The sequence below is a fragment of the Eulemur rufifrons genome, chromosome 19 (genome assembly GCF_041146395.1).
Source record: "Eulemur rufifrons isolate Redbay chromosome 19, OSU_ERuf_1, whole genome shotgun sequence".
NCBI classification, from domain to species: domain Eukaryota; kingdom Metazoa; phylum Chordata; class Mammalia; order Primates; family Lemuridae; genus Eulemur; species Eulemur rufifrons.
In genome coordinates, this window is record NC_091001.1 from 46,808,842 (window position 1) to 46,825,047 (window position 16,206).

Here is a 16,206-nt window from a genome sequence, read left to right on the forward strand (position 1 = left end):
TTATGAAAGCTGGCAATAGTGTTCCACAGGCGACACAGCAAGGGTGCAACTTCTACAACCTGAATTGAGGGTAGATTAAGAAAATTAGTTACAACACATAAAATGTGTTCCCTCTCTGAACCAGACCATGACAGCAACCAGAAATTTAGAAAGAGACTTTGAATTGCACCCTCCGCAACTTACGTCCAGTTTGCCTTGTGTAGACTATCTAGACACTATTTTCAGAGCGAGCTAGAGCCAGGGTTACTGTACTGAGTATCTGTGATAATTCACAGGCAGCTTCCAGCATGTACCATGGCAGGAAGTAGAGGTACATAGGCTGCGTTGTGTTGCCTTGTGGGATGCTTGGTCCTCAGAGGACAAGCAATATAATGAAGGCAGGGACTGGAAGAGTAGTGGAAACAGGGCACCCTGGGAGCTTCAGAGGATCATCATGCTCAGCCACCAACAGGCGAATGATCTTTACAAGCTTCTTTGTGCTTAGAGCAGCAGGTCTCAAACTTCTTGGTCTCAGTACTTATTTACACTTGTAAAAAATGATTGGGAACCCAAAAGTTTTTCTTATAAAATTTTGTCTATCAATATTTGTCACATTAGAAATTAAAACAAATTTACAAAGCTTTATTAAATCAATTAAAATAACAATATTAAACCTATCATAAGATATTTTTACAAAAAATATTTTCTAAAACAAAAAAAATTAGAAGAGGGGCATTTGTTTACATTTTTGCCAGGTTCTTTAATGTGTGACTTATAGAAGAGCTAGATTCTCATATCTGCTTTTGTATTCAGTCCGTTGCAGTATGTTATTTTGGCTAAAGTACATGAAGAAAATATGGCCCCACACAGATATATGTAGTTGGAAAAGGGAGCAATATTTCATTTCAAGTAATTGTGGATATTCTTCAATAGTATATCAAAACTCAATAAGTGGTAGTTTCTATCACTTATTGAAGTCATTTACACTTTGGAATCTAACACTGTATAAGTGAATATTTTGTACTCTGTTACTTTAACATCCCTTGGTCCATTTTGCACTTTGAATGGTTCTTTTTACCCATGCATGATTTTGTATTGTGTATTGGTCATTTGGAAACCGTTATTGGTTCCCTAAGTTAGACAACTTTTCTAAAAGTTGTCACAGTTCATTATACAATATAAAAAATCGTTTTGGTTAATAGCACTACTGATCTCACCAGAAAAGGCTTTAAGCATTAGGATGTTGTCAAATTCCCACTGGTGGATATAAATTTTTCAAAATTTGAATTTTCACTTGAAAGTTCAACTTTTATTATTGGTAACAAATACTGTCAGTTTTCCTTGAAATACCATTCTCACATTGTTCATCTTTAAGAAAACATCTGTTGGCCGGGCGAGGTGGCTCACACCTGTAATCCTAGCACTCTGGGAGGCCAAGGCGGGAGGATCACTCAAAGTCAGGAGTTCAAGACCAGCCTGAGCAAGAGTGAGACCCTGTCTCTACTAAAAATAGAAAGGAATTAGCTGGACAACTAAAAATATATGTAGAAAAAATTAACCAGGCATGGTGGCACATGCCTGTAGTCCTAGCTAATCAGGAGGCTGAGGCAGAAGGATTGCTTGAGCCCAGGAGTTTGAGGTTGCTGTGAGCTAGGCTGACACCACAGCACTTTAGCCCAGGCAACAGAGTGAGAGACAATAGTTGTCTCTCTGTCTCAAAAAAAAAAAAAAAAAAAAAATCTGTCAAATATCCAAGTCTAAATAACTGTAGTTTGTCAATCATTTCACGTGAAAGTGGTGTTTGAAAAGAGCAGCTAGTGCATATATCATATCTCTAATAATTGTGCAAGTGCTAAAGATATTCACGAACTAATTATGCTTATGTCAGCGGGTCTCAAGCTCTTAGAAAAATATATTGATAGATTTTAATTAATACATAATAATTGTACATATTTGTGGGTTACATAGTGATGTTTTGATACATACAACGTATAGTGATCAGATCAGGACATTAACATATCCAAGTCTCAAACTTTGAGACAACTATTGTACTTTAGTATAGAATAGAAATGTTTTATGAATAGTTTCCATTTTGTCACACAGATTATTAAAAAGATGTGTATTTAAGAGTTGAGAGTTAATAAAATTAATATTTTTTACTTCTGTCTGGCAAGGATATTTTAAGTGAAATGTGTACTTTTTTTATTTTGGTTTTTTTTGCTTATAAGCATGTGGCACTGAAGCATATAATTACTACTAGTACAGTTTGGTGCCACTGCCTTGATTCATGCTCCAGGTTTCATCAGTGCAAATAGCAACACATTGAAAAGACAAATTATGTCTTAGTATTTTATTAAGAAAATAGTCTTGACCTCACAGACATCCTGAAAGGGTGGTGGGGTCCCCGGGGAGCCATGGACTATACTTTGAGAACCACTGGATTAGATTATCTTTGGAAGTATCTATCAGAGACTAGTAATGGGAATTGCCTTTGAGGAGGGGGTTATAACTAAAGAGCTGGTTTTCTATAGCACTCAGTTCTGGGAGACAATAAAGCAACATACACAGTTTTGAAGAAAAATAGTTGTGACTCATCGTGTACAAAGAAATTAGGCATTTTTAGATAGGTAAGAGTTTTTAAAAATCTCAAGTGTAAAAAGCAAGGTGCAGAAATGTGTGTATAGTGTGCTACCTTTTGTGTAAAGGAGAGAAAGATAGATATATATTTGCTTATGTGTAAATAAAGGAAGAATGTGCAAGAAACGGATGTTTATGGGGGCAGTGGCAGAGGGGCAGTGGCTAGTGAGACTAGGCAGATGAGGGACAGGTTATATTCCTTGTTTTTGAGCCATGGGAATGTGTTACCTATTAAAGTTAATTTTAGAAGAGAAACTTATAAAAACTGGCAATAGACATCAAACCCAATTAGCAATATGTGCCAATGGCTCTTATGAATATGGATACCAAACTGAAATTGAATATAAAACCCAAAATATATTCTTAGTAAAAGGCTTTTAATTTTAAATATAGTTATCATAATAAGCTGGATCTGTAATTTTCATTTTAAAGTAACAAAGATCTGGAAATGGAAGATGGTAAGAACAGGGAAAATAAAGATGGAAGTCGGAATTTGTATTTGATGTACGTAAATTCAGCAAATAGAATTAAAACAGGCCGGGCGCGGTGGCTCACGCCTGTAATCCTAGCACTCTGGGAGGCCGAGGCGGGTGGATTGCTCAAGGTCAGGAGTTCGAGACCAGCCTGAGCGAGACCCCGTCTCTACTAAAAATGGAAAGACATTATATGGACAACTAAAAATCTATATAGAAAAAATTAGCCGGGCATAGTGGCGCATGCCTGTAGTCCCAGCTACTCGGGAGGCTGAGGCAGTAGGATCGCTTAAGCCAAGGAGTCTGAGGTTGCTGTGAGCTAAGCTGACGCCACGGCACTCACTCTAGCCTGGGCAACAAAGTGAGACTCTGTCTCAACAAAAAAAAAAAAAAAAAAAAAAGAATTAAAACAATATTTCTACTTCCTGTATCACTACAGAATACGAGCACAAACCACAATAAAAAGGAAAGGTATAGAAATACAAGTGATGTTAAAGCCAAATGTTAGTTATGCAATAAATAAATAAATGTGTTTAAATATCCCCATGAAAAGGAAAACTTAAGATTGGGTTACAATTTCAAAAAAGAAAAGTTAAAAAGGGAAACTAGATAAAAATATACCAGGCTATGTATACAGTTGGCATTTGAACATTTACAGATGAATAAATTAAAGTTTGATATACTTTCATTTCAAACCTCTAGGCCAAAAAGAAACATTAGTGTATTTGAAACCATAGAAATTATAAATGTTGGCTGGATTCGGTGGCTCACACCTGTAATCCTAGCACTCTGGAAGGCCAAGGCAGGAGGATTGCTTGAGCTCAGGAGTTGGAGACCAGCCTGAGCAAGAGTGAGACCCCATCTCTACCAGAAAGAAAAAAGCAGCCAGCCAGGCATTGTGGTGCACACCTGTTGTCCCAGCTACCCGTAAGGCTGAGGCAGAAGGATCACTTATAGCCCAGGAAATTGCAGTAAGCTACAGTGACGCCATTGCACTCTATCCACGGTAACAGAGTGAATCTCTGTCTCAACAACAAAAAAAAAAAAACAAGGAAACTGAGCACCCCTCCTCACAAGCCCCCACCCCTTCAAAAAAAAAAAAAAAAAAAGAAGTTGTAAATGTCTTTTTATGATCACAGTGCAATAAAAAAAGGTTATAGTGGTTTGTTTTGATTTTGGCTTTTTGTTTATTTTTTATTTTTGTTTTTGCTTCTGTTTTGGCTAGCTGGGAATTTAAAACCCCTTCTGAATAACTATCAAATCAATAATGAAGTGAAAATACTTATGCAAAGTATTAAGAAAATAAAGAAATAAAAAATATTGAAATCCAAGTTATCAAAGTTCCCTTTAGAGATAAATGTATTCTACAGGCCTTCATTACATAAACACATTACTGCATAAGTGATTTCATAGTCTGCCCAGTAGGAGGCGGAGAGGAGCTAGGAAAATGGAGAACAAGCATAAGAACTGATACTGGTGAAACAGTAAAACAACATCACCACGGTTGATTTTAATAGTTTTAAATAAAAAAGATAATTCTCTCCAGCAAATCTACTTAAGGGGGGAAAAAACACAATAAATTTAGAAATTAGAAAGGGTACAGCAGAGACTTTAATTTATAGAGAGATTATTACACATAAACAATTGCTTGCAACCAAAAAGTAGGAAAGAAAATCTATTGGCCCAAGTAACTGAATCAATCAAATGATGTATGTCCTGGACCTGGTGAAAGGAAAACTTAAAACTATATGAAATATCAAAATACTATAAATGCATATTTCTATCCATAGGAAAAAAAGACTGAAAGAGCCATAAAATATCAACAGTCGTTGCTCCTGAGTAGGGGGACTTTGAATGAATTTTAATCTATTTTGGACTTTTCTTTATTTTCCAATTTTCGTACATAGGCATATATCAGAATTGATACTAAAAAGGTTTTTAATAGCATTTTTTAAAAATTCATTATTTAAGAGGCTGGAAGTAATACTTTCACATTTTAAGTATTGTGAAAGCAAAACAATAATGAATAAATAAAAATAATTCTATCTGGATGCTTATTAATGAAGAGCTCACTACATACAAAGCCCTGTTTAACATAGATGACCCACTCTCTACTCCCTGTCAGAGTCTATCCCATCTGTACTCTTTTCATAGCATCTTTAACTCTCTGAAATTGTTTTTTCTTCCCCTGTAAAATATAAACTATCAGAATAGGGACCCAGCTTATCTCCTTTTTTGCTCTAACACCTGACACAATGCCTAGACTCAGGTGCATAAGTGTCTGGTGGACGAGTGAATGTGAATGTCAGTGAAAAGATAAACACCAGGTAGTCCTGGCCACCCCAGAAACACCGCTGTGCTGATGGCACTTTGGCTTGTGACTTCAGAGTGGGGAGTGTGTGTGTGTGTTGGAGGCAAGGCTTGCCACCTGAGAAAGGAAGAGATTGATGACAAGTGATGCTATATATTTTCTTCAATAAAAGAGAATAGGTTTTTAAATTTTTTTAATTTCTATAGATTTAAGGATACAAGTACAGTTTTGTTACATGTGTATAGTGCAGAGCTGTGAAGTCTGGGCTTTTAGTGTACCTCTCACATGAACAGTGTACATTATACACATTAAATAATTTTTTCATCCCTTACGCTCTTCTCTCCCACCCTTCTAAGCCTCCAGGGCCTGTTAGTGCACTGTGTCCACGCATACATATTATTTAGTTCCCACTTATAAGTGAAGTGATGCTATATTTGGTATTGTAGAAGATATTAGAAAATCAGGATAGCTGTAGAAGTTTTGTCATGAAATGTACAGTAGGTAAAATATGTTAGTTAAAACGGACAGTGTTAATTCTATTCTTAATAATCCTCTTTAAATATAAAAACTATCGTTTTATAAAATGCCCCTTTAAAGAGTCTCAAGTCTCTCAAAATATTTTGGCTGTATGAATTGTCTTACTCAAGACTCAGAAGCTACACTAAGACATTGTTTTACAATATTTATTATCAAAACTCTTAATTTTCTTATCCTTACAGTAAATGAGCAGGGCCCACAGTTACTTTGTTCTTGGTTGTAGTTACCAAAAACCAACTTCTAGTGTTGCACAGTGATAAAACAACTTAAATTCTGAAATGATATATTATGCCTCCCTTGAGACTTTGTACTTAATTCCTTATTTTTTAGATATTTTGTAAAGATGACTTCATGTGCTCATGAGGCTATATTTCTTTTTAAAATATATTTAATATTTTTAATAATAAATTTAGTAATACATTATATATTAATCTGTCCTCTATGTAGAGAATGTGGGAAACTATAGGGATGTATTAAAAAAAGTACAAATCACTACTAAAAATCTCTAAAATTTAACAGCAGTTAATTATTTCCTTCTATGTGTCTACATATGTAGATTAGACACACATCTTTAATTTTTTTATTTTATTTTGGAGGACAGAATTGGGATTCTACTCTGTAAAAAATTGGATACAATATTAAAATGTAAGCATTTCTTATATTTTTAATTATTCTTAGAAAATACTTGTGGCTACATTGTATATGTTCTGTTCACCAATTTATTCAATGTTTGTTTTGGACATTTTAGTTACCTGTAAATTTCGCTGTTAAAAATATCACCTGGGTAACTATCCCTGTACCCAAATCTCTGTCCACATTTCCAACCACCCTAGGATGGATGAAATTAGATGGGATTATAAAGTAGGAGTAAACATTTATTACCAAGTTATTTCACATGAATTTGTGTCAATTTATATTCTCCAAGTAGTGTGAGGCTGTCCTTTTCAAGTCTTCCCTTGCAAGCATTATTTTCAAATGCATTTTCTTTGAATACTTCCCAAGCCCCAGGGATGAGAGGTAAGGGAAGATTCAGGTCCCTACAGTCAGAAGGAAGGAGAGTGATGCAGCTGATGTGGCCACTGAGCTTTTCCTCTGGTTTTCTGTCCGCATAGAGGCAGGAGCCAGGGAGACAGATGCCAAGTCTAGCTAGAAGGGAGGTTGTAGAGGGCTCGTAAACCCGGCAAGTGCCCTGTGACCCTCCATCCCCCAATTAAGAAATACCAGTGTGGAGCATTTCCAAAGTGATGCCCCCTTCTTTGGCTGTTTACCAAATGTCAAGTTACATGCCTAAAGAAATTTTTACAAATGAAAGGGCTCTTCTGAGCCTCCAGGAGGTCACTTTCAATTTGAATGAAGCTTTGTTTAATAGGGTAGTTCACTTGTAATTCATTTGTTCATTTTAACAAATGAGTATTTATTGAGGCCCTTCTCTATACTTATCCCAGTGCTAGAGGACGGCAACACAAAAGCAGCAGTTCTCTTCCCTCCAGGGCTTTATAATCTAGTTGTGAAGAATAAGAAATATACACATGAAAAATACAACCAAGAATGCAAAGTAGTCCATAATTAAGTGCTGTAAGGAAGGCTAATCACAGTTGATTAGTGGTTTGGAGTAATGAAGATTTTCTCATAAAAATGGGTGAGGGCTAAGATGATTAGAAATGAGAGATTTGCTTTAGATAGTGTTTGCTTTGAAAAACTTCACCTCAGGGGTAGTTGAGCAGCTTTTACTGGCTCCCACCACCTCTTTCTTTTTTCTAGCATCATCACAAGGCTCCAGGTTTCTGCTGGGCCTATTTCACTGATGCATATCTCAGAGCTGTACCTGGGCTTTCCTTCTGTAATGCTGAGTACTTTAATTATTCTTAGTGTGGCACCTTGAAGAAAAGAGGCTTGAGAGATTAACTCTTTGCTAACATTTTTACACATACATTTGAACCAAGAAGTGACTAAGTTAACCCTGGGATTCAGTAAGACTGCAATATCAATTGTACTATCTTGATGTTATTTTTTCTTAATATTTTTTCTTTATATGGAATTTCAGATTCATGGAAACAACTATTCTCATAAAGTGGACATCTTTTCTTTAGGCCTGATTCTATTTGAATTGCTGTACCCATTCAGCACTCAGATGGAGAGAGTCAGGGTAAGTACTCCCATCCTCAAAAAAAAATTTTTGTTTAAAGGTTGAAAAAGAAAATAATCTAAAATTTACAAAGTGAAGAGTTTTAAAAGAATATTGTTCTTAATACCAGCAAACTAGTTAACTAGAAGATGTCATGTGAGCAACATGGGGAGGATTTCTAGACTATTTGTTTCCATTTAAAACTCAGTCTTGGGGGGTGGAAGGGGCAAGGGCAATATACGTAACCTAAACTTTTGTACCCCCACAATATGCTGAAATAAGAATAAAAAAAAATAAAACATAAAACAATAAAATAAAAACATGATAAAAAATAAATAAAACTCAGTCTTCAAAAAATTGCTTAGATTATTTCTTCCTAATTTTTGCTGAAGTTCATCATAATTTAACACTATCTTGCACACAGTAAGTTTATAATAAGAAAAAAGCTAGAGGGGCCCCCAGGGTAAGGGAGCAGGGGCAGGGGAGTGGGGAGTGCAAGAGAAGGGAGTGGTGGTGGTTGTTGGCTGGAGAAGATGTTTCTAGAGGACAGGTGGCCACACACTCATGTATTTAAAAGATGACAAATTAAGCATAATTAGTTTTTTCCTCTCAAACCATAACCCTAGCCTTTAAGGCAGATAACACTAAAAGTCTTTGTGAAGTAGGCTTCTGTCACATGTTTCCCCATCGTTCATAAGTGGTTACCCCAGCTCTTCTGGTGGTTGTCCCTGGTATTTAACTCCACGTTCCCCAAGTTTATGTTCTTAATCACCATTTCTTAATTTATCAATTTTAGATCTTACCTATTGATTTCTGGCCATGATAGAAGAGGATATAGTTCTCACATAGAACCAAAGGACTCATATCTTCTAATACCTAAAAGGACCTACCAAATGTTTTGTACAATAAATGGAAAAAAATTAATAAAAGCAACCAAAATAACTAAATTCCAGAACACCAGAAATAAAGGCCCTGAAAACTTCCAGAAAGGAAAATAAAACAAGTCCAACCTAAGTAAAGGATCAGGAATCAGATGGCTTCAAAATGTATATAGTTGCAAGTTAAAGAACATCATCAAGAATGTGAAAAGAGGCCGGCGCGGTGGCTTACACCTGTAATCCTAGCACTCTGGGAGGCCGAGGCGGGCGGATTGTTTGAAGTCAGGAGTTCTAGACCAGCCTGAGCAAGAGCGAGACCCCGTCTCTACTAAAAATAGAAAGAAATTATATGGACAGCTAAAAATATATATAGAAAAAAAATTAGCCAGGCATGGTGGCACATGCCTGTAGTCCCAGCTCCTCAGGAGGCTGAGGCAGGAGGATTGCTTGAGCCCAGGAGTTTGAGGTTGCTGCTGACGTCACGGCACTCTAGCCCAGGCAACAGAGTGAGACTCTGTCTCAAAAAAAAGAAAAAGAATGTGAAAAGACAAGCCAGGTGTGGTGCCACGTGCTTTATAGTCCCAACTACTCGGGAGGCTGAGGCAGGAGGATCACTTGAGCCAAGAAGTTCAAGACTGGAGTGCACTACGATCCTTACTGTGAATAGCCACTGCACTCTATCTTGGGCAACATAGCAAGACCTCGTCTCTAAAAATAAAATAAAGTGAAAAGACAGCCCACAGAATGGGGGAAAATATTTATAAATCCTATATCTGAAAAGTGTCTAGTATCCAAAATATATGAAGAACTATTACAACTCAATAAAAAGACAGTTCAATTTAAAAATGGGCAAAGCAATAGACATTTCTCTAAAGAAGATATACAAAAGGCCAATAGGCACATGAAAAGATGTTAAACATCATTAGGCACTGGGGAAACGCAAATCAAAACCACAATGAGATAGCACTTTACAGAATCTAGAATGTCTGTAATCAAAAAAATGAAAGCTAGCAAGTGTTGGCTGGGCGTATTGGCTCACACCTGTAATCCTAGCACTCTGGGAAGCTGAGACGGGCGGATCGTTTGAGCTCAGGAGTTCGAGACCAGCCTGAGCAAGAGCGAGACCCTGGCTCTACTAAAGAAATAGAAAGAAATTATATGGACAACTAAAAATATATAGAAAAAATTAGCTGGGCATGGTGGCGCATGCCTGTAGTCCCAGCTACTCGGGAGGCTGAGGCAGTAGGATGACTTGAGCCCAGGAGTTTGAGGTTGCTGTGAGCTGACACCACGGCACTCTAGCCAGGGCAGCAAAGTGAGACTGCGTCTCAAAAAAAAAAAAAGAAAGAAAGAGAAAAATTAGCCGGGTGTCATGGGGCAAACCTATATTCCCAGCTACTAGGGAGGCTGAGGCAGGAGGATCACTTGAGCCCAGGAGTTTAAGGTTGTGGTGAGCTACTATGGCACCACTGCATTCTACCCAGGGTGACAAAGCAAGACTGTATCTCAACAACAACAAAAAAATAGCAAGTGTTGGCTAGGATGTGAAGGAATTAGAACCCTTGTACTTTGCTGGTGGGAATGTAAAATGGAGCAACTGCTGTGGAAAATAGTTTGGCAGTTCCTGAAAAAGTTAATCATAGAATTACCATATGATTCAGTAATTCCACTCCTAGATATATGTTCAAGGGAAATGAAAACATGAACAAAAACATGTACACAAATGTTCATAGCAGCATTATTCATAATAGCCAAAAGTTGAAACAACCCATCTGCCCATCATCTAATGAGTGGAAAAACAAATTGTGGTATATCCATACAAAGAAATACTATTCAGCCATAAAAGAAGTGAAGTACTAATACATGCTACATTATAGGTGAACCTTGAGAACATTATGGTAAGTGAAAGAAGCCAGACACAAAAGTCCACATGTGTATGATTCCATTTTTATGAAATGTCCAGAATAGGAAAATGCATAGAGACAAAGATTAGTAGTTGCCAGTGTTTTCTCTGCTTCAGCATAGCTGTTCTCTATGTGTATATCCATATATGCACATATATGTATGTGAATGTGTATATACACACACACATATACAATTGTTCCTTAGTATCTGCAGAGAATTCGGTCTAGGACCCCCCCCCACCCGCCCCCGCTGCCAATGGTTACCAAAATCTGCGGATGCTCAAGTCCCTTATATAAAATGTTGTAGTATTTGTATATAACCTGTGATCCTTCCATACACTTTAAATCATCTCTAGATTACTTATAATACCTAATACAATGTAAATGCTATGTAAATAGCTGTTATACTGTATTGTTTATAGAATAATGACAAGGAAAAAAGTCTGTACCTGTTCAGTACGAATGCAATTGTCCATTTTTTTTCCAAATATTTTTGATCTGTGGTTGGTTGAATCTTCTGCTGCAGAACCCATGGACACGGAGGGCCAACTGTGTGTGTGTGTGTGTGTGTGTGTGTGTGGGTTTACGTATCTCCCCTATATTCTGAGGATTTGATGGAGTGAACATCTGTGCACAGGGAGCACTTGTATACAGGTTACCTAGTTAGGAAAAACTACTGAGAAGTTTTCCATCTGGTGAATATACAACCTTTCTTCTTAGTCATTCTGTTAGAATATCAAAAAATATTTTTATATTTAAATAGATTCATATGTCAAGATAAATTTAAAGATAAGTAACACTTTTCTTTCTTTTTAGACCTTAACTGATGTAAGAAATCTCAAATTTCCACCACTGTTTACTCAGAAATATCCTCGTGAGGTATGTATAATCCTTATCTTTTATTTTTTTTTTTCTAATCATAATTAGAACTTAAAGAGTCCTCAGCAGTCCACTGAGTCTCCCCATTTTACAGATGAGGAAGCCAAAGGTCTAGAGAGGAAAGGGACCTGCTCCCAAGAGCACGCGATGTGTTAAAACCAGAGACTGGAGCGCAGGTCTGGCTTCCTCAGCCCAGTGTCCTGTGCTTCGTGCTGCATGACCTCCTGTGAAATTTATACATTGATAAATATAGAATTTTCTTAAATAATTAAGTTGAAGTAAATAGATAATATGTATTAATTATCAAAATGGAAAAAGTCAAAATTTATCTTTTAGTATTGTAAGTATAATGAAGGATTGCATTAAAAATCAACTTTATGATAATATCCTTAGATATGCTTAAATGAAATATGTTTTACCAAAAATTGTTATACTTTTGCAAAGTTGATGAATGTATTCCCAGGAGGGCTCATAAGAGCACATATTACATTAAAAAGAATTTTTAAAAATCAAGAAAAAGTGTTGGTTACTGATCTCTATCATGATTTTTTTTAATTGAAATTTTTTTTGAGATAATTGTAGATTTACATGCAATTGTAAGATGAATTTATTTTTAAAATCTGATGATGTCTGTATTTCAAAGATGTGATCAAATGCCAAAAAATGTTCCATATTTGTTTGGAGCAGGGGTTGGCAAACTAGGGCCCACAGGTCAAATCCAGCCTGCTGCCTATTTTTGCAATAAAGTTTTATTGGAACACAGCCATATCCCTTAGTTTACATATTGCTTTGCTGCTTTTGTGCATCAATGGCCAAATTGAGTAGTTGCATCAGAGACTGTATAACTCATAAAATATGTACAGAAAAATTTTGCTGGCCCCTAATTTAAAAGATTGTTTAGTGATGTAAACCTGGCCCTTTTGTCACGAAACAATTTTTGTATTCCAGTATGTGATGGTTCAAGACATGCTCTCTCCATCTCCCATGGAACGGCCAGAAGCTACAAACATTATTGAAAATGCTGTATTTGAGGACTTGGAGTTTCCAGGAAAAACAGTGCTCAGACAGAGGTCTCGCTCCATGAGTTCATCAGGAACAAAACATTCAAGACAGTCCAGCAACTCCCATAGCCCTTTGCCAAGCAATTAGCCTTAAGTTGTGCTAGCAACCCCTATAGGTAACACAGAATAACCCACCTCTTAGGAATGTGACTTTCCAAAACTGTGGACTTGAAAATGTTGTTTGTTGCTCAATTTTATTTTGGACAACTTTTCCTAAGTCAAATTTAAACTGGATTTAGGAGCATAACCTAATTTGAGACAACTCCTGATTTTTGCTATACTTAGGAAAGGCCTGTCTAAATCACATGTGGTCCTTGTTCTTTGTTTTTGACACTGGCTGGCCAAGCTTTATAGCCCTCCCCTTTTGCCTAGGGAGGTAGAAGTAATCCATAAAATATATAGAGAGAATTAAAATGGAAATATTTTTATAATGCAGAAGAATGAAAGTCTACCCATGTGGTAACTGTATTGCTCTAGAAATATGCTTTCTAGAGATATGATTTTGAAACTGATTTCCAAAAAGGAGATATGATTTTGAAACTGATTTCCAAAAAAGCTGACTCCATTTTGTCCCTAGTGGGTAAATTAGGAATCTGCACTATTTTGGAGGACAAGTAGCACAAATTGTATAATGGTTTATGTCCATAGTTTTATAGTCATATTTGTAGTATTAAATAGCTTTATTCCTTAGATGGTTCTAGGGAGAGTGTAGAGCTTTTTGTGCTTTTACCGCCAATAAAGGGAAAATGAAGCTTTTTATGTAAATTGATCAAAAGTTCTGGTTTGGGGAGGAAAAGAAGCCGTAGTAAGAAATGGATTATATATTGCAACTAACTTCTTTAATTTTGGACTTTTTAAACCTAATGAAATCTTAAATGTCTTTTATGTAATCCTGTAGGTTGATACTTCCCCAAAACTGATTATAGATAACACCTTAATCATCTAACTTGCTAACATTTTCACTGTAAATATGTTTATTTTTTATTTATAAAAATTCTGAAATCAATCCATTTGGGTTGGTGGTGTACAGAACACACTTAAGTGTGTTAACTATTGTGACTTCTTTCAAGTCTAAATGATTTAATAAAACTTTTTTCAATTATTTGCAGTTGACTCTTATTTTTAGGAGTTAGTCCCAAAATGGTAGATTTTCAAATTTATAAAATGGGATCAGAGGTATAGGAAGAGTTTTAACCCTACCCTCAAGCAAACTTATTCCTAACCTGTTCCAGACAGATGTCTTTTCCATTATTTCCCAAAGACTTGGCGGGACCTCTTCAGAATTCACGGAATCCGTAATCAACAGACATTTGCTCAGTTCCTACTCTGTGCCAGGGACTGGGAATATAAGGAGGACCCTGCCCTAAAGGGAGACCTCACAGAGAAAAGGGGCTGTGGTGATGCTCATTGTGTTGATATCATGGTTTATCCAATGGGTGCCACGTGGAGGCAGGTGGCATGCTGGACTGACTAGGTACAAACTGGCCAGACACAACCTGTAAGTGTTGAAGTGCATGAGTATCTCCATCTTATACATAAATAATGGCTGCCACGCAAAGTTATGAGCAATTTGTGAGCGGAAAAACACTTCCCAGACATTTGTGGCCGACTATCTATCCAGACTCACACATTGTCTTCCTTCCCCAAGTTCTGCGTGGCTCCTGGCCAGCCCAACCCCACTGGCTTCATCGCTTGGCCAGCCAGGCAGGGGCGAATGTTAGGGGGGGCACTCAAGTCACGGGATAAGAAAGAATTCTCACACAAAGATTAGAATAGTTTTAAAGAAAGACAGTCTACTTTATTTCTCAAAGGGTGAGAAGGGCACGACATGAAAAGAAAGAAAGGAGAAGTGTCAGCAGAGAGGAGAAGAGGTTTGGGGTTTTTATTAGGGGGTAAAGGAAAAAAGTAAAAAAATGATTGCTGCCAGCTGATGGCAAAAAGCTGTGAAGCAGCTGTGTCTGTTTTTTTCTTTTTTCTTTTCTCTGTGAGTCCTTGGAACCTGGTCTGGCAGGAACAGGAGCAGGGAGTACACACCCCTGCTGTCCACTTAGGGCTCTTCAAGGCTGTGAAAACAAACTCCTAGAGATAATGAGTTAAAGACAATGAGTTGAATCCCAGGTGTTTATTCAAACAAAACAAAGGGTAGTTATGTTGTGAGTTTACTCCTCTTTTTGTTTGATAGTTTATCTTTCTCTGTTAGCCAATTTATTAACAAGGCCATCCTTTCAGCAAAGATTTGTTGATTTCTTCCCAGCACACCCCACTCAGTCCCCTAAAGATCCTTTGACCTCCACAGCCCGCCTAGGAGCTAACCGTGGCATGCACTACCATTAATATTACCGTTCTACTTATGGTCAAGCCCAGGCCCCAAAAGTGCTGTGACTTGCCCAAGATCACAAAGCCTGCACGGGCAGAACCGAGACTGTAACCCAGATATTCCGATTTCTGGTCAGTGTTTTGTCTACTCCCTTGTACCAAGCTGTCTAAGGATTTGTAAATTCTTACAGGATGTAATCAGGCTTTCTTTCATTTTAATCCCGGATCTGCCTTTGCTGGTTCCAACAGGGAAGCAGGTATGCGGATGGGGAGGTTATGGGGCTGGGCCGGCAACACTTAGCAAGTCCACAGCGGCAGTTAGGATGGAGCCCTTTCTACCAACTCCAAACCCTAAGGCCCCTTCAAGTGCTATTGCTTTTCTGGCATCTTTCCACCCCCTACTCCCCCAAACTTGCCTCTGCTTTTAGCACTTTGTACTTAGTAACACTTATTATCGGGCTACAGATAATCCAGCAACTCTGATTTCAAGTCAGCCTCCCTTGTTCATTTCCAAGGTCCCAGAGGGTGGGGGCACAGCTTCTTCCTGTAATCCGGCAACATCTAGCATAAAGCCCAGTACATGATTACGTATCTGTAGAATTGAATTTGAGGAACATAGGTGCAGCCCTTGGGAAATAAATAGCCAAATGGGAAGACAAGAAATGTACCAGTCACTGCAATAAAAATTTGACAAAAGTGAAGAAGGAAAGATAGTTTAAGAATCCTGGTACTAAACACAGGTAAATATCTCACAGGTAAATATCTTGGAAGTTTTCTAAAGGAAGGGGACTTCGTGCTTTAAAGGACAAGAGAAATGAACTCGGACACTTGTTAGCACCCGCAGCGCTCCACCTGATACTGTCCTCCTGTAGTCTAACTCCCCGTCCTTTGCCTTGGGAGGGGTACCGAGGGGAGAGCCACCATGCCACAAGAAAGCACATACTGGTCTTCTGGGTTCTTCAGGGAAGCAGCAGTATTGAACAGAGATTTCCCCCTGGAGATTCTAGCCCTGCAACTACAGTAACTGCCACCAGGTGGCTCATTTCTACCTTTTTCCCCAAGTACAACCCTGAGTCGTTTAAGGAGGGGATACATTCAGAGAAATG

General features: G+C 37.6%; 1 protein-coding gene across 2 annotated transcripts in view; it reads left to right on the forward strand.

Moving 5' to 3' along the window:
* The window catches only part of EIF2AK3 (eukaryotic translation initiation factor 2 alpha kinase 3), a 68,413-nt gene extending 54,787 nt beyond the window's left edge, over window positions 1-13,626 (forward strand). For both annotated transcript variants that reach the window (XM_069493943.1, XM_069493944.1), the window contains exons 15-17: window positions 7,982-8,083; window positions 11,661-11,723; window positions 12,672-13,626. In XM_069493943.1, coding sequence (XP_069350044.1) covers window positions 7,982-8,083; window positions 11,661-11,723; window positions 12,672-12,872 — 366 coding nt within the window. In that variant the 3' untranslated portion in view covers window positions 12,873-13,626. The remainder of the gene's footprint in view (window positions 1-7,981; window positions 8,084-11,660; window positions 11,724-12,671) is intronic.
* The last annotated feature ends 2,580 nt before the right edge of the window (window positions 13,627-16,206 follow it).